A 20,075-nucleotide genomic window follows, 5' to 3' on the forward strand; every position below is an offset into this window, starting at 1 on the left:
TATTAATTCAAGCTGTAGACCTAACCTGCTGTACGTAATTTAACTAACAACAACAATGCCAACAATAAAGAAATATGTTTATTATATCTCTGAAATACAATATTAAAAGTTAAACGGCAAGCTGATGTGTAATAAACAGTTTGAAAGTTGGTTGTGTTGTGAATGTAGAATGGTTTTGACAGCGATATGTAACAGAAAGCAAGCGTTGGCATTTACGCGTCTGGAAGTTTTATGCAAACTGGAGTGAAATAAAGAAATATTCTTGTCATAAAAGGGCGTTGTAGTAACGCCCTACCTTGTAGATAAGATGTAAAGAAATCTGACTGATGTTCTAGATAATTTGGAAAACCTTCGGTAATTGGACAAAAACGTAGGCTGATAAACTGTGTACCACATTTTCGTACCTGTAAATCGGTCTACGCCTCAAACAGTCTCGAACAGTACACAAACCTTCTTGGCAATTAAACAATGCCATAGAATGGTGAAATGAGCACATTTTTCTCGTGCTGAATAGCGCACTGCTAAATAGTTCTACTATCTGTCGCATGGCTTTATTGGCGTTTCATAGGTCAGTCGAAACTATTAATAAACCAAGCTGTTCAAGCGTTTTGTGGCGATTTTTGGCAGAATTAATCTGTCTATTTATGTAGAATCCGATCAGATGGGTTAGTTTTAGGAATTTGCGGTAACCTTTCAAAGGCTTGGTAACATATTTAAATAGATTTATATGCGTTTTGTATCATTATTATACTTAAACGACTTTACTGAAAAATAGTTAAATTTGTTGATAGGATTTCGTGACAAGAGTTTGGTGACGGCCATTAACAGATAATTTTTCGGGAGTTGTGTGCACATGTGCATTTATCATAAATCTCCCAATCAATCGCTTCGCTCTCGTTTGGTCGTGGGATTAATAATAACAATTATTGCATAGAAGTGTGTGTGTATAAAAAAGGTTACTGTTCCACCAGAAGCTATCCATCAAAAATTTTCTCATGATATGCAGTTAGAAAGTTGAAATGGCAAATGTTGTTATATGTTAAATACAAATCAATTTTATGACCAAAGACTTTATTACTCGGGCAACGCCGGGTAGTACAGCTAGCACTAAAGTCACTGTAGGTACCCATAGTTACTAAGGTTAATGTAGTACTTTGGTACTATTTTTAATAATGATGATTTTTACCAGGAGTTAATTGCATTAGATAATAACTGGGTTTCTATACCACTATATAGCCTACAATGTCTTCACATGCCAACACTGAAACTAACTGAAATCATATACATGTAATTGCATACCAAATAATTTTTGATTGTAATCGAAGTGAAATAGACTATATTTAGCTATTACTCTCTAATGATTTCACATTTGAACACTTTTAAATTTATATTTTTCGTTCTAAAACTACACAAAGCACTTCTCTCATTATCTGTAGTTAGAAAGTTAGAATGGCAAATGTTGTTATATGTTAAATACAAATCAATTTTCTGTCCAAAAACCTTTTTATTACCTGGGCAACGCCGGCTAGCACAGCTAGTCAGACTATAAATATTGCTCACAAGCCCTTTCTCTCAGGCTACAAATATTGTCTACTTGCCCTTTCTCTCAGGCTATAAATTTGGAAACTTTTTATGTGTTTTTGTAGTCTACCTCTATACAAATACTGCATACAGAGCTAATTATCAGCTTGCATGAAATGTACTGCAAATGTTGCAGAGAGCTAAAACTTCTCGTTTACCTGTTTCTAGGGGACGGTATGAAGCGCTCACTGTATATCTATGCAGCGCAGTAATGCTGGTCAATTCGGGTTATCACTGGTATAGACAGTGTCCTCTCACCAGTCTGCACAGCCTTAGAGCAGCTTGGGTTCTACTGACCACAGTTCTTCATCGTACAGTCAATTTACCTCTTGTAGCCTTAGTTTCTGTCTCAGAATATCTACTTTCTCGGGCTCAACTTGATGATTTTATGCGCACTCATCTTTATTTCTGGCTTGGTCAAGCCTCCTTTTTTTATCAGGTAAGTAGAGAAATGCGTTGACTACCTATTTGAAGGTTGACCAATTTATTAGACACATGTTGAATATTGAATATATGATTTTTATTACAAAGCTTCTGTATTATTGGAAGATGTTTTAAAGATGGTCATGGTTGTCAATATCAAAAATTTTTTATGTGCGGCATCGTTTATAAAGCTGTACAAACGTGGCATGAAGATTGTATGACAGCTATTAGGGATGTTAGGGACAGATGACTTTACCTTAATCAAATGATGTTAGGGACAGATGACTACTTTAATCAAAGGATGTTAGGGACAGATGACTTTACCTTAATCAAATGATGTTAGGGACAGATGACGTTACTTTAATCAAAGCATGTTAGGGACAGATGACTTTACTTTAATCAAAGGATGTTAGGAACAGATGACTTTACTTTAATCAAAGCATGTTAGGGTCAAATGACTTTACTTTAATCAAATGATGTTAGGGACAGATGACTTTACTTTAATCAAAGGATGTTAGGGTCAAATGACTTTACTTTAATCAAATGATGTTAGGGACAGATGACTTTACTTTAATCAAAGGATGTTAGGGACAGATGACTACTTTAATCAAAGGATGTTAGGGACAGATGACTTTACTTTAATCAAAGCAGGTTAGGGACAGACGACTTTACCTTAGTCTGCAGAAGGAAAATACACTATTGCATAAAATGCAGACCTAGTGAGACAAATCTAAAAATGGTTTGGTGTAAATCAGAATATGGCAAAGTTATTATTGTATAAGATTTACAAACTTCTCTTGTCTTGCTTAAAAATAAGATTTAAAGAACATAGTCGTGCAATTCAGATGTCGATTGATTACCCTGTGTTGTGACGCCAGTCATATCAATACACAGACGTAGATATGAACCTTAACGTTCATTTGCAGCTTGAACAAACTTTTTACAGCACATGATTGTCATGCTCAGTTTAACTATTCGTTGCTTTATAATGCATTCTATATAAAGGGTATTATCAATTGTGCTGTTTTAGGGTAACTCCAATAGCATTAGCACTGTCGACATAAGTTCTGGATACAAAGGGCTTACTTCATACAACCCCATTCTCACGGCATTCTTTATGCTTTGTAACACGTATGCAGGTCCCATCTTCTGGATGCTCAGCCTCTATATTCAAATTAAAAAAAAACCCTCAAATAGGTGAGTTGTCTTGTTGTGGCACCAGAAATAAACTAGATAATAATCTGTATATGCAATGTAACGCTATAAATAGCCTTATGACCTACCTAATAGTTTTGAGGGTACAGACTTCCATTAATTGAGCATAGATAATTTTGTATGGGATGAGTTGGCAGATCGGAGGCAGGAACAACCCAAAGTTCTGCTAATTATAGAAATTTTAGCGGAAGTTTATCAAACTACCTAGTTTGTGGCTCAGTACATTGACGTCAACGAGCGCTATAGATGGTTTCATTGGTAATCTTTTAAATTGAGTCAAGCTGTAATAGAGCCTACAATTTGTTTGTTGTTAATAAGCGTAAATATAGGAAGTTACGTCTAATAGAGTACATATAGTAGTGTACATATACCGTAAAACCTCTATTTGAATGGCACCTTTATTTGAAAGCCACCTCTATTTGACCGCCACCTCTATTTGACCACCGCCTCTATTTGACCGTCACTATTGGAGAAGGGTCGGCAAATAGAGCGCCACCCTTTAATCTAATGCTACTTCCATTTGAACATCTACTTTGACATTTTTTGATCGCTACGAACCCCTAATGTCAACTAATTAGTAGAACAGTGTCCACAAACTCGTACTAATAATGAATCGTTTACATCAATAACAATTAATTCTTTTGTTGCTTCTGTTCGTATCGAAATTTGTTTTGCAACTCCAAAGCTTTCCATTTTTCCATTAAAGCTTTGAAAGCAGCACCATAAAAATGATTAATAACTGTATCAAGCTAATAGTAGCTCCTTGTTTAACGTGGTCCTGATACTTTGACGTCTCTGAAAAATGGTTTACGTTTATGTTGGTATATGAATGACTAGTTTTAGGCTAAAAGTTGTGCTTAGTGTGCATACGGCTAAAAGTTTATTATTATTTGTGTGAAAGGTAACACGTAAAAGTTTTACCCTACTAAAAATTGCTTGGATACCAATATCAACTAGTTCAGCAGTGCAGAAAAAAGGTTAAGTTCGGAAGGCATTGTGGAAGGTATTGAACAGCCAGAAGATAATGTTTGTTTCATCAAAAGCAACGATCAGAACGCAACTGGCTGAGCAAACGATGGAAATATGTTTGTTTCAAAAATGTTAATTTTTGTTTCTGCTTGTAGAAATTTTAGCGGAAGTTTATCAAACTAGCTAGTTTGTGGCTCAGTACATTGACGTCAACGAGCGCATTATAAGTATAGTTCGTTTGTGTCGCTTGTTCTTGAATATGTATTTGTATCATTTGATAGATTATCATTATATAACTTATAAACTTGCGAGTTGATGGCATATTATTTTATGGCATCCTTGAGGTTATCTTAGCTCGTCTTACTATGGATCAACGGCCATAACTCTTCCTTCTATTGCTCACTGTAGCAAACATATCGATGAGTGCAATGAGCTTTTATGCAACCTTGTGAAATATAGTTACAAAATAAAAATATGCCTTCAAATTTATATTAAAATAAAAAATTAAAAGCTGCAACAAATTGCAATGCAAACTATGCAAATGCAAACTCTAAGATTACCATTGGTTAATTGCAAGCAATACATGTATATATCAACTGGTAAAGGTATTTTTCAGCTTCCCAATGCGTATTTGTTTAGCAATCTGCTACAAGTTGGAGGTAAGTTATAGTAGATTATTTACATCTAAAATGGTTAGTGCCGCTACGTCCGAAGGAGAGTACAAAATATAGGTGACGATCGCTTTGCACGTAAAAGGTTAAATTCATCTTCCCAAAATTCTGACGAGCTATCCAAAAAATACAATGCCATTTTCCATTTGCAGGTCACCTCTAAGAAAGCGCCGCTATTGGAGAAGGGTTGAAAAATAAAGCGCCATGGCGTTCAATTAGAGGTTTTACGGTATATATATATAATATATATATACTGTATAAATATATATTTATACGGCAGGTGTAACAGTCGAGGAGTGTACAGCTAGGCGTGTACGTCTAGGAGTGTACATTTATGAGTGTATGCTTAAAAGTGTACAGGTAAGGGTATATGTGCAGGAGTGTAGGAGTTGTCGTATAGGAGTGTACATCTAGGAGTGTATGTCGAGGAGTATATGTCTAAGAGTGTACACATAAGAGTATATGTTCAAGACTGTACATCTAGGAGTGTATATTTAGGAGTGTAGGTATAGGAGTATATATGTAGGTGTCAATGTTTAGGGGTGTATGGCCGGCAGTGTACATCTAGGAGTATACAGCTAGATGTTTGAATATAGGAGTGTATGTCTAAGAGTGTACATATAAGAGTATATGTCCAGGAGTGTACATATAGGTGTGTACATATTATAGGAGTGTATGTATAGAAGTGTACATCTAGGAGTGTATGTCTAGTAGTGTGCTTCTAGGAGTGTACATCTATGAGTGTATGTCCATGAGTGTACATATGTACTATAAAGCAGTGTAGTCAGTATGTCAGTGCACCTTTAGGCGTATACACAAATGCACTGCGAATGTACAATCGAATGCATATGCATTCGATTGTACATCTAGATGTGTACACATAAGATTGTACGCATACAAATGTACATATGTGTACACATATCAGTGCCCACTTATAAATGTATATATAGGAGTGTACTCATATGAGAGGACACGTATGTATGTACTTCTAATAGTGTACACATATACGCATGCTAGTCTACACTTACGAATGGAGTGTACTTCTTCACCTTTAGCTTCTTAAGTTTGGCTGCCATAGCAATCTTCTGCATTTAAGTCCCTTTCGGATTCCCAATGCATACCCTCAGTAGGTACTTGTGACAAAATGTTAGAAAAATATTTATACTGAATGAAGTATTCGATAAGCATTCGTATAGTCTTAGGTGTATCACAAATTTGGAGTCATCCCTACATGCTTCTTTCAACAATATTTGACTGATAGGCGAATTCATTACTCTATTAATGCTGTGCTAGCAAATCAAATAAGAGTTTTAACATACCCCAAATGCATTTAAAAAATGGAAAACATTCGGTAATAGGCATTATACCCTTAAATATTAAAATATTTATAAGGATTTCGAGCTACACCTTTTTGTGTTACTAGCCCGGCTTGATTGTGTTGTAGCCGAATCCAATCAAGGTAAAAACTACCACAATTCTCCAAAATTGACAGGGTTGCGCGGTTGGCATCTGAACACTTCAGGCGTATTTAATCGCATAGTCTTTTCTTGTGTGATCAGAAAATGTGTAGCAGAATAATCGAGATGAATTCAGGTTGGTCAATTTAAGATTATAAACATATAATATGTGTGTGTTACAAGAATATAAATCTTCAAAAGAGGTGTATAAGTTGTGAATTGATTTCAGCTAGTTTTCATTGCGTCGATCCTTGATACCATTTAAAATGCGCTCTACATAAAAGACCAGTTATACCTTATCTCGAGTCAGCTCTGAAAGCAAAGCTTCTAAAGTACATAAATCTTGGTTGAAGCAACTGAAATTTGTAACGAGTGATTTCAGGAGTCTGAATCAAACTTCGGAAAAACAGCATCCTCTCAGCTATTTCTTGTTCTATTATCGTATGATTTCATTTATACCATTAGTTATCTTTGTTATTCTATGTTATCTTTGTAGTTGCAATGTGCCCCATTAAATTGTGATTAAATATGTTATCTTTGTAGTTGCAATGTGCTCCATTAAATTGTGATTAAATATGTTATCTTTGTAGTTGCAATGTGCTCCATTAAATTGTGATTAAATATGTTATCTTTGTAGTTGCAATGTGCTCCATTAAATTGTGATTAAATATGTTATCTTTGTAGTTGCAATGTGCTCCATTAAATTGTGATTAAATATGTTATCTTTGTAGTTGCAATGTGCTCCATTAAATTGTGATTAAATATGTTATCTTTGTAGTTGCAATGTGCTCCATTAAATTGTGATTAAATATGTTATCTTTGTAGTTGCAATGTGCTCCATTAAATTGTGATTAAATATGTTATCTTTGTAGTTGCAATGTGCTCCATTAAATTGTGATTAAATATGTTATCTTTGTAGTTGCAATGTGCTCCATTAAATTGTGATTAAATATGTTATCTTTGTAGTTGCAATGTGCTTCATTAAATTGTGATTAAATATGTTATCTTTGTAGTTGCAATGTACTCCATTAAATTGTGATTAAATATGTTACCTTTGTAGTTGCAATGTGCTCCATTAAATTGTGATTAAATATGTTATCTTTGTAGTTGCAATGTGCTCCATTAAATTGTGATTAAATATGTTATCTTTGTAGTTGCAATGTGCTCCATTAAATTGTGATTAAATATGTTATCTTTGTAGTTGCAATGTGCTCCATTAAATTGTGATTAAATATGTTATCTTTGTAGTTGCAATGTGCTCCATTAAATTGTGATTAAATATGTTATCTTTGTAGTTGCAATGTACTCCATTAAATTGTGATTAAATATGTTATCTTTGTAGTTGCAATGTGCTCCATTAAATTGTGATTAAATATGTTATCTTTGTAGTTGCAATGTGCTTCATTAAATTGTGATTAAATATGTTATCTTTGTAGTTGCAATGTGCTCCATTAAATTGTGATTAAATATGTTATCTTTGTAGTTGCAATGTGCTCCATTAAATTGTGATTAAATATGTTACCTTTGTAGTTGCAATGTGCTCCATTAAATTGTGATTAAATATGTTATCTTTGTAGTTGCAATGTGCTCCATTAAATTGTGATTAAATATGTTACCTTTGTAGTTGCAATGTGCTCCATTAAATTGTGATTAAATATGTTATCTTTGTATTTGCAATGTGCTCCATTAAATTGTGATTAAATATGTTATCTTTGTAGTTGCAATGTGCTCCATTAAATTGTGATTAAATATGTTATCTTTGTAGTTGCAATGTGCTCCATTAAATTGTGATTAAATATGTTATCTTTGTAGTTACAATGTGCTCCATTAAATTGTGATTAAATATGTTATCTTTGTAGTTGCAATGTACTCCATTAAATTGTGATTAAATATGTTATCTTTGTAGTTGCAATGTGCTTCATTAAATTGTGATTAAATATGTTATCTTTGTAGTTGCAATGTGCTCCATTAAATTGTGATTAAATATGTTATCTTTGTAGTTGCAATGTACTCCATTAAATTGTGATTAAATATGTTATCTTTGTAGTTGCAATGTGCTCCATTAAATTGTGATTAAATATGTTATCTTTGTAGTTGCAATGTGCTTCATTAAATTGTGATTAAATATGTTATCTTTGTAGTTGCAATGTGCTCCATTAAATTGTGATTAAATATGTTATCTTTGTAGTTGCAATGTGCTCCATTAAATTGTGATTAAATATGTTATCTTTGTAGTTGCAATGTGCTCCATTAAATTGTGATTAAATATGTTACCTTTGTAGTTGCAATGTGCTCCATTAAATTGTGATTAAATATGTTATCTTTGTAGTTGCAATGTGCTCCATTAAATTGTGATTAAATATGTTATCTTTGTAGTTGCAATGTGCTCCATTAAATTGTGATTAAATATGTTATCTTTGTAGTTGCAATGTGCTCCATTAAATTGTGATTAAATATGTTACCTTTGTAGTTGCAATGTACTCCATTAAATTGTGATTAAATATGTTATCTTTGTAGTTGCAATGTGCTCCATTAAATTGTGATTAAATATGTTATCTTTGTAGTTGCAATGTGCTCCATTAAATTGTGATTAAATATGTTATCTTTGTAGTTGCAATGTGCTCCATTAAATTGTGATTAAATATGTTATCTTTGTAGTTGCAATGTGCTCCATTAAATTGTGATTAAATATGTTATCTTTGTAGTTGCAATGTGCTCCATTAAATTGTGATTAAATATGTTACCTTTGTAGTTGCAATGTGCTCCATTAAATTGTGATTAAATATGTTATCTTTGTAGTTGCAATGTGCTCCATTAAATTGTGATTAAATATGTTATCTTTGTAGTTGCAATGTGCTCCATTAAATTGTGATTAAATATGTTATCTTTGTAGTTGCAATGTGCTCCATTAAATTGTGATTAAATATGTTATCTTTGTAGTTGCAATGTGCTCCATTAAATTGTGATTAAATATGTTACCTTTGTAGTTGCAATGTGCTCCATTAAATTGTGATTAAATATGTTATCTTTGTAGTTGCAATGTGCTCCATTAAATTGTGATTAAATATGTTATCTTTGTAGTTGCAATGTGCTCCATTAAATTGTGATTAAATATGTTATCTTTGTAGTTGCAATGTGCTCCATTAAATTGTGATTAAATATGTTATCTTTGTAGTTGCAATGTGCTCCATTAAATTGTGATTAAATATGTTATCTTTGTAGTTGCAATGTGCTCCATTAAATTGTGATTAAATATGTTACCTTTGTAGTTGCAATGTGCTCCATTAAATTGTGATTAAATATGTTACCTTTGTAGTTGCAATGTGCTCCATTAAATTGTGATTAAATATGTTATCTTTGTAGTTGCAATGTGCTCCATTAAATTGTGATTAAATATGTTATCTTTGTAGTTGCAATGTGCTCCATTAAATTGTGATTAAATATGTTATCTTTGTAGTTGCAATGTGCTCCATTAAATTGTGATTAAATATGTTATCTTTGTAGTTGCAATGTGCTCCATTAAATTGTGATTAAATATGTTATCTTTGTAGTTGCAATGTGCTCCATTAAATTGTGATTAAATATGTTACCTTTGTAGTTGCAATGTGCTCCATTAAATTGTGATTAAATATGTTATCTTTGTAGTTGCAATGTGCTCCATTAAATTGTGATTAAATATGTTATCTTTGTAGTTGCAATGTGCTCCATTAAATTGTGATTAAATATGTTATCTTTGTAGTTGCAATGTGCTCCATTAAATTGTGATTAAATATGTTATCTTTGTAGTTGCAATGTGCTCCATTAAATTGTGATTAAATATGTTATCTTTGTAGTTGCAATGTGCTCCATTAAATTGTGATTAAATATGTTACCTTTGTAGTTGCAATGTGCTTCATTAAATTGTGATTAAATATGTTATCTTTGTAGTTGCAATGTGCTCCATTAAATTGTGATTAAATATGTTATCTTTGTAGTTGCAATGTGCTCCATTAAATTGTGATTAAATATGTTATCTTTGTAGTTGCAATGTGCTCCATTAAATTGTGATTAAATATGTTATCTTTGTAGTTGCAATGTGCTCCATTAAATTGTGATTAAATATGTTACCTTTGTAGTTGCAATGTGCTCCATTAAATTGTGATTAAATATGTTATCTTTGTAGTTGCAATGTGCTCCATTAAATTGTGATTAAATATGTTATCTTTGTAGTTGCAATGTGCTCCATTAAATTGTGATTAAATATGTTATCTTTGTAGTTGCAATGTGCTCCATTAAATTGTGATTAAATATGTTATCTTTGTAGTTGCAATGTGCTCCATTAAATTGTGATTAAATATGTTACCTTTGTAGTTGCAATGTGCTCCATTAAATTGTGATTAAATATGTTATCTTTGTAGTTGCAATGTGCTCCATTAAATTGTGATTAAATATGTTATCTTTGTAGTTGCAATGTGCTCCATTAAATTGTGATTAAATATGTTATCTTTGTAGTTGCAATGTGCTCCATTAAATTGTGATTAAATATGTTATCTTTGTAGTTGCAATGTGCTCCATTAAATTGTGATTAAATATGTTATCTTTGTAGTTGCAATGTGCTCCATTAAATTGTGATTAAATATGTTATCTTTGTAGTTGCAATGTGCTCCATTAAATTGTGATTAAATATGTTATCTTTGTAGTTGCAATGTGCTCCATTAAATTGTGATTAAATATGTTATCTTTGTAGTTGCAATGTGCTCCATTAAATTGTGATTAAATATGTTATCTTTGTAGTTGCAATGTGCTCCATTAAATTGTGATTAAATATGTTATCTTTGTAGTTGCAATGTGCTCCATTAAATTGTGATTAAATATGTTACCTTTGTAGTTGCAATGTGCTCCATTAAATTGTGATTAAATATGTTATCTTTGTAGTTGCAATGTGCTCCATTAAATTGTGATTAAATATGTTATCTTTGTAGTTGCAATGTGCTCCATTAAATTGTGATTAAATATGTTATCTTTGTAGTTGCAATGTGCTCCATTAAATTGTGATTAAATATGTTACCTTTGTAGTTGCAATGTGCTCCATTAAATTGTGATTAAATATGTTATCTTTGTAGTTGCAATGTGCTCCATTAAATTGTGATTAAATATGTTATCTTTGTAGTTGCAATGTGCTCCATTAAATTGTGATTAAATATGTTATCTTTGTAGTTGCAATGTGCTCCATTAAATTGTGATTAAATATGTTATCTTTGTAGTTGCAATGTGCTCCATTAAATTGTGATTAAATATGTTATCTTTGTAGTTGCAATGTGCTCCATTAAATTGTGATTAAATATGTTATCTTTGTAGTTGCAATGTGCTCCATTAAATTGTGATTAAATATGTTATCTTTGTAGTTGCAATGTGCTCCATTAAATTGTGATTAAATATGTTATCTTTGTAGTTGCAATGTGCTCCATTAAATTGTGATTAAATATGTTATCTTTGTAGTTGCAATGTGCTCCATTAAATTGTGATTAAATATGTTATCTTTGTAGTTGCAATGTGCTCCATTAAATTGTGATTAAATATGTTATCTTTGTAGTTGCAATGTGCTCCATTAAATTGTGATTAAATATGTTATCTTTGTAGTTGCAATGTGCTCCATTAAATTGTGATTAAATATGTTATCTTTGTAGTTGCAATGTGCTCCATTAAATTGTGATTAAATATGTTATCTTTGTAGTTGCAATGTGCTCCATTAAATTGTGATTAAATATGTTATCTTTGTAGTTGCAATGTGCTCCATTAAATTGTGATTAAATATGTTACCTTTGTAGTTGCAATGTGCTCCATTAAATTGTGATTAAATATGTTATCTTTGTAGTTGCAATGTGCTCCATTAAATTGTGATTAAATATGTTATCTTTGTAGTTGCAATGTGCTCCATTAAATTGTGATTAAATATGTTATCTTTGTAGTTGCAATGTGCTCCATTAAATTGTGATTAAATATGTTATCTTTGTAGTTGCAATGTGCTCCATTAAATTGTGATTAAATATGTTATCTTTGTAGTTGCAATGTGCTCCATTAAATTGTGATTAAATATGTTATCTTTGTAGTTGCAATGTGCTCCATTAAATTGTGATTAAATATGTTATCTTTGTAGTTGCAATGTGCTCCATTAAATTGTGATTAAATATGTTATCTTTGTAGTTGCAATGTGCTCCATTAAATTGTGATTAAATATGTTATCTTTGTAGTTGCAATGTGCTCCATTAAATTGTGATTAAATATGTTATCTTTGTAGTTGCAATGTGCTCCATTAAATTGTGATTAAATATGTTATCTTTGTAGTTGCAATGTGCTCCATTAAATTGTGATTAAATATGTTATCTTTGTAGTTGCAATGTGCTCCATTAAATTGTGATTAAATATGTTATCTTTGTAGTTGCAATGTACTCCATTAAATTGTGATTAAATATGTTATCTTTGTAGTTGCAATGTGCTTCATTAAATTGTGATTAAATATGTTACCTTTGTAGTTGCAATGTGCTCCATTAAATTGTGATTAAATATGTTATCTTTGTAGTTGCAATGTGCTCCATTAAATTGTGATTAAATATGTTACCTTTGTAGTTGCAATGTGCTCCATTAAATTGTGATTAAATATGTTATCTTTGTAGTTGCAATGTGCTCCATTAAATTGTGATTAAATATGTTATCTTTGTAGTTGCAATGTGCTCCATTAAATTGTGATTAAATATGTTATCTTTGTAGTTGCAATGTGCTCCATTAAATTGTGATTAAATATGTTATCTTTGTAGTTGCAATGTACTCCATTAAATTGTGATTAAATATGTTATCTTTGTAGTTGCAATGTGCTTCATTAAATTGTGATTAAATATGTTATCTTTGTAGTTGCAATGTGCTCCATTAAATTGTGATTAAATATGTTATCTTTGTAGTTGCAATGTACTCCATTAAATTGTGATTAAATATGTTATCTTTGTAGTTGCAATGTGCTTCATTAAATTGTGATTAAATATGTTACCTTTGTAGTTGCAATGTGCTCCATTAAATTGTGATTAAATATGTTATCTTTGTAGTTGCAATGTGCTCCATTAAATTGTGATTAAATATGTTATCTTTGTAGTTGCAATGTGCTCCATTAAATTGTGATTAAATATGTTATCTTTGTAGTTGCAATGTGCTCCATTAAATTGTGATTAAATATGTTATCTTTGTAGTTGCAATGTGCTCCATTAAATTGTGATTAAATATGTTATCTTTGTAGTTGCAATGTGCTCCATTAAATTGTGATTAAATATGTTATCTTTGTAGTTGCAATGTGCTCCATTAAATTGTGATTAAATATGTTACCTTTGTAGTTGCAATGTGCTCCATTAAATTGTGATTAAATATGTTATCTTTGTAGTTGCAATGTGCTCCATTAAATTGTGATTAAATATGTTATCTTTGTAGTTGCAATGTGCTCCATTAAATTGTGATTAAATATGTTATCTTTGTAGTTGCAATGTGCTCCATTAAATTGTGATTAAATATGTTATCTTTGTAGTTGCAATGTGCTCCATTAAATTGTGATTAAATATGTTACCTTTGTAGTTGCAATGTGCTCCATTAAATTGTGATTAAATATGTTATCTTTGTAGTTGCAATGTGCTCCATTAAATTGTGATTAAATATGTTATCTTTGTAGTTGCAATGTGCTCCATTAAATTGTGATTAAATATGTTATCTTTGTAGTTGCAATGTGCTCCATTAAATTGTGATTAAATATGTTATCTTTGTAGTTGCAATGTACTCCATTAAATTGTGATTAAATATGTTATCTTTGTAGTTGCAATGTACTCCATTAAATTGTGATTAAATATGTTATCTTTGTAGTTGCAATGTGCTCCATTAAATTGTGATTAAATATGTTATCTTTGTAGTTGCAATGTGCTCCATTAAATTGTGATTAAATATGTTACCTTTGTAGTTGCAATGTGCTCCATTAAATTGTGATTAAATATGTTATCTTTGTAGTTGCAATGTGCTCCATTAAATTGTGATTAAATATGTTATCTTTGTAGTTGCAATGTGCTCCATTAAATTGTGATTAAATATGTTATCTTTGTAGTTGCAATGTGCTCCATTAAATTGTGATTAAATATGTTACCTTTGTAGTTGCAATGTGCTCCATTAAATTGTGATTAAATATGTTACCTTTGTAGTTGCAATGTGCTCCATTAAATTGTGATTAAATATGTTATCTTTGTAGTTGCAATGTGCTCCATTAAATTGTGATTAAATATGTTATCTTTGTAGTTGCAATGTGCTCCATTAAATTGTGATTAAATATGTTACCTTTGTAGTTGCAATGTGCTCCATTAAATTGTGATTAAATATGTTATCTTTGTAGTTGCAATGTGCTCCATTAAATTGTGATTAAATATGTTATCTTTGTAGTTGCAATGTGCTCCATTAAATTGTGATTAAATATGTTATCTTTGTAGTTGCAATGTGCTCCATTAAATTGTGATTAAATATGTTACCTTTGTAGTTGCAATGTGCTCCATTAAATTGTGATTAAATATGTTATCTTTGTAGTTGCAATGTGCTCCATTAAATTGTGATTAAATATGTTATCTTTGTAGTTGCAATGTGCTCCATTAAATTGTGATTAAATATGTTACCTTTGTAGTTGCAATGTGCTCCATTAAATTGTGATTAAATATGTTATCTTTGTAGTTGCAATGTGCTCCATTAAATTGTGATTAAATATGTTACCTTTGTAGTTGCAATGTGCTCCATTAAATTGTGATTAAATATGTTATCTTTGTAGTTGCAATGTGCTCCATTAAATTGTGATTAAATATGTTACCTTTGTAGTTGCAATGTGCTCCATTAAATTGTGATTAAATATGTTATCTTTGTAGTTGCAATGTGCTCCATTAAATTGTGATTAAATATGTTATCTTTGTAGTTGCAATGTGCTCCATTAAATTGTGATTAAATATGTTACCTTTGTAGTTGCAATGTGCTCCATTAAATTGTGATTAAATATGTTACCTTTGTAGTTGCAATGTGCTCCATTAAATTGTGATTAAATATGTTACCTTTGTAGTTGCAATGTGCTCCATTAAATTGTGATTAAATATGTTATCTTTGTAGTTGCAATGTGCTCCATTAAATTGTGATTAAATATGTTATCTTTGTAGTTGCAATGTGCTCCATTAAATTGTGATTAAATATGTTACCTTTGTAGTTGCAATGTGCTCCATTAAATTGTGATTAAATATGTTATCTTTGTAGTTGCAATGTGCTCCATTAAATTGTGATTAAATATGTTATCTTTGTAGTTGCAATGTGCTCCATTAAATTGTGATTAAATATGTTATCTTTGTAGTTGCAATGTGCTCCATTAAATTGTGATTAAATATGTTATCTTTGTAGTTGCAATGTGCTCCATTAAATTGTGATTAAATATGTTACCTTTGTAGTTGCAATGTGCTCCATTAAATTGTGATTAAATATGTTATCTTTGTAGTTGCAATGTGCTCCATTAAATTGTGATTAAATATGTTACCTTTGTAGTTGCAATGTGCTCCATTAAATTGTGATTAAATATGTTATCTTTGTAGTTGCAATGTGCTCCATTAAATTGTGATTAAATATGTTATCTTTGTAGTTGCAATGTACTCCATTGGTAATTTAATAGATCTAGTCAGACCTGACAGTGATATAAGGTGTTTGTTCTGATCAAAAAGTTATTAGTAGTTTGGTTTAAGTTGCTGGAAAAAGTAGTCATATAGTAGGGAAGGAGCTCTAAATAGGTGTCATCATCTGATGCTATGTTAATCCCTGTCAGTTTACTCTAATCTTGTCGTAATACGGTTAATCCTGAGATAAGCGCCTTTCCATTAAACTCTATTGCTATACTTTTACTTGTTCTTCAACTTTGAAGTGCTGATACCTTGGAATACAGAACTTAAACTGGTATTTACCATTACTGCAAGGGTTGAAAGTGGGGGAATGTTTCAATCGGAACAGAACATTTTTCGAGAGCAATTATGGAGTGAGGTGTCATCTGCTCACACTGAACAGAGACTAAGGGAAAACCATATTTATTGTTTTTGTATTCTACAGGTGCTTTTTGATGTTAGAGTTGCTTTTTGATTTTACAGTTGCTTTTCGGCACAATCAAGATGATCTTTCGGAGTCAACTTTCTTACAAATGCAATATTTTTTCTACAGGATCGGTCTTTCAAATTATGTTGATCAAATTGCATTCGTTTTATTTCTGTGTATCTTTGTTGGTGTGAAATCTGTCTCTGGCTATATTGCTATCGATCTCCTAATGTCCTCCATATGGCTTCGTGAAATGATGGATTGGTGGGTTACACCTTGCAAAAAGTAGCATAAGCTGCGTGTGACTATTACTTGACCCTTTCTGTTACAGAGGAAGTGCATTGGTGGCAGCTAGGTTCTTTCTAGTTTTCAAGCTCATGGACATGATCGTTCTACAAGTACTCATCATTCTTGAAAGATTTCACCTATTTGTATGGACAGTCTTCGCTCCTAAACTCGTCTATGAGGTGCTGGGTCTTTCTCTTTATCAATTTTCGTATCTCATATGTTCCATGTTCAGCAGATAAATTGTATTGATGACTTGCAACAAAGGACTTTACTTGAGTGTTTTCCTTGTTTTACTATATTATAAATTCAGACTATCAGCCTGAAGATTGACAGAGGAAGTCATAAAACTGCCAGTAGCTGATAGATAAGTTCAACTATTTTCTATAACTAGTACTATATATATATATATATATGTATATATATATGTATGTATATATATGTATGTATATATATATGTATGTATATATATATATGTATGTATATGTATATATATATACATGTATATAGATATGTATATATATGTATATAATAATATAATACTAGTTATATACTATATAACTATATATACATTCAACTATATATACATTCAGTTGTATATATATTCAACTATATATACATGTATATACATGTATGTATGTATATATATATACATATACTAGCTGTGCCACCGGGCGTTGCCCGTGTAATAAAAGAGTCGGACAGAAAATCGATTTGTATTTAACATAAAACAACATTTTCCATTCTAACTTTCAAAGTACATATCATGAAAGAAGTGTGTCGTGTAGTTGAAATAAATTAAGAGAGAAATAAAAACAACTGTAAAGGTTTTAAAACTTTGTCAAACAACTGTACCTTTCAAGCTAGTAGCCTGGCATATTGCCAATGGAAAACTCCACTAAGCTAGTTAATAAGGTTAGGCTTCCAATGACGGTAAGCCATGACTTTGAGTCTGCATTGTTGTCCAGCTCAGCTGTTCTAATAATAGCTATAGTCGCATTTCCGAAGACACACGGACGGACTTTGAGAATTATATATATAGATATATAGTTGAAGTTTGACTATACCAAAAACATTCCCTTTTTGTGATACAACTGAAGTATTTAAACAACCCCATTCAGTTACATATATATATATATATATATATATATATATATATATAAGTACAAAGACGGAAAAAGATTTTAGCAACAGTTTATTACTTAAAGTTTCATGATGCAAAATGATGTTAAGTTTGCACCAATCTTCAGATAAAAAATTGCATGACATAAACACAAAACCAAGAATACACTAAGAACACCAAAATGAAGAGTTACCTGTATAAGTACAAAGACGGAAAAAGATTTTAGCAACAGTTTATGACTAAAAGTTTCATACTGCATGCAGTAATCATCAGATGCTAATGTGAAGTGCTTGTGTATAATACTTGGTCAAATCAAGTATTATACACAAGCACTTCACATTAGCATCTGATGATTACTGCATGCAGTATGAAACTTTTAGTCATAAACTGTTGCTAAAATCTTTTTCCGTCTTTGTACTTATACAGGTAACTCTTCATTTTGGTGTTCTTAGTGTATTCTTGGTTTTGTGTTTATGTCATGCAATTTTTTATCTGAAGATTGGTGCAAACTTAACATCATTTTGCATCATGAAACTTTAAGTAATAAACTGTTGCTAAAATCTTTTTCCGTCTTTGTACTTATACAGGCTCGGTGGACCGCTTTGAGCACTATATCAGTGAAGTCTCAACCATTATCTGTATATATATATATATATATATATATATATATATGTATGTATGTATGTAACTGAATGGGATTGTCTAAATACTTCAATTGTATCACAAAAAGGGAATGTTTTCGGTTCAAATGTAGCAAACATGTGAATAAATGACAGTGTTGTCAATATATATCTTCTAGCGTTGAGTATCTTTGCAATCTTATCAAGTTGCTTTCAGTCAACTTCTTCATGACTTTCACTTAGCTTGAATTTGCTTGCACTGTTATATGTTAACATAAGTGTTCTGATACACAGTTTATATATTGAGATACAAAGAGAGTTCTTATCCCGAGCTGGTCTATTATCATCTTCATTTGAGATTTTATTACTCACTTTATGTTGCTGTTTACAAAACATACTGGCAGCGTTTCAAAATGAAACACGAAGGAGAAGTAGGAACTTGAAGGCGCTACTGTTTTAGAATACAGTACAAAGAAGCAATTCATTACAGTAAATCGGTTCAAATGCTCACATTGATAATGCGTCAATGTCTCCTATCCTCTATCAGTGGCCATCAGTACCAGTAAATTATAATATCCACTAGTTTTTCTAGCTCTTTACCAAAATTCATCTCTCCAAAACTATCCTATTGCTGTTTTTGAGCTGGTACTTTTCTCTACATAAAAGTTGTGCTCTAACATATCATATATGACTGGTCTAACATATCATATATGACTGGTCTAACATATCATATATGACTGGTCTAACATATCATATATGACTGGTCTAACATATCATATATGACTGATCTAACATCATATATGACTGCTCTAACATATCATATATGACTGCTCTAACATATCATATGTGACTGCTCTAACATATCATATATGACTGCTCTAACATATCATATACGACTGCTTTAACATATTATATATGACTGCTTTAACATATCATATACGACTGCTCTAGCAAATCATATATGACTGCTCTAACATATCATATATGACTGGTCTAACATATCATATATGACTGGTCTAACATATCATATATGACTGGTTTAACATGTCATATATGACTGCTCTAACATATCATATATGACTGCTCTAACATATCATATACTACTGTTCTAACATATCATATACGACTGCTCTAACATATCATATACGACTGCTCTAGCATATCATATATGACTGCTCTAACATATCAAGTAAAATTGCTCTAATATATCATATATGACTGCTCTAACATATCATATACGACTGTTCTAACATATCATATACGACCGCTCTAACATATCATATATAACTGATCTAACATATCATATACGACTGCTCTAGCATATCATATATGACTGCTCTAACATATCAAGTAAAATTGCTCTAACATATCATATATGACTGGTCTAACATATCATATATGACTGGTCTAACATATCATATATGACTGGTTTAACATGTCATATATGACTGCTCTAACATATCATATATGACTGCTCTAACATATCATATACTACTGTTCTAACATATCATATACGACTGCTCTAACATATCATATACGACTGCTCTAGCATATCATATATGACTGCTCTAACATATCAAGTAAAATTGCTCTAATATATCATATATGACTGCTCTAACATATCATATAC

The 20,075-nt window shown here is 31.2% G+C and overlaps 1 protein-coding gene across 1 annotated transcript in view; it reads left to right on the forward strand.

Moving 5' to 3' along the window:
- LOC137401972 (GPI ethanolamine phosphate transferase 2-like) overlaps positions 1 to 17,274 on the forward strand; it is a 36,331-nt gene extending 19,057 nt beyond the window's left edge. The window contains exons 11-13 of the mRNA XM_068088445.1: positions 1,750 to 2,020; positions 3,035 to 3,201; positions 16,749 to 17,274. Of these exons, the coding sequence (XP_067944546.1) occupies positions 1,750 to 2,020; positions 3,035 to 3,201; positions 16,749 to 16,944 (634 nt within the window). The 3' untranslated portion in view covers positions 16,945 to 17,274. The remainder of the gene's footprint in view (positions 1 to 1,749; positions 2,021 to 3,034; positions 3,202 to 16,748) is intronic.
- The last annotated feature ends 2,801 nt before the right edge of the window (positions 17,275 to 20,075 follow it).

This window comes from Watersipora subatra, chromosome 1 (genome assembly GCF_963576615.1).
Source record: "Watersipora subatra chromosome 1, tzWatSuba1.1, whole genome shotgun sequence".
NCBI classification, from domain to species: domain Eukaryota; kingdom Metazoa; phylum Bryozoa; class Gymnolaemata; order Cheilostomatida; family Watersiporidae; genus Watersipora; species Watersipora subatra.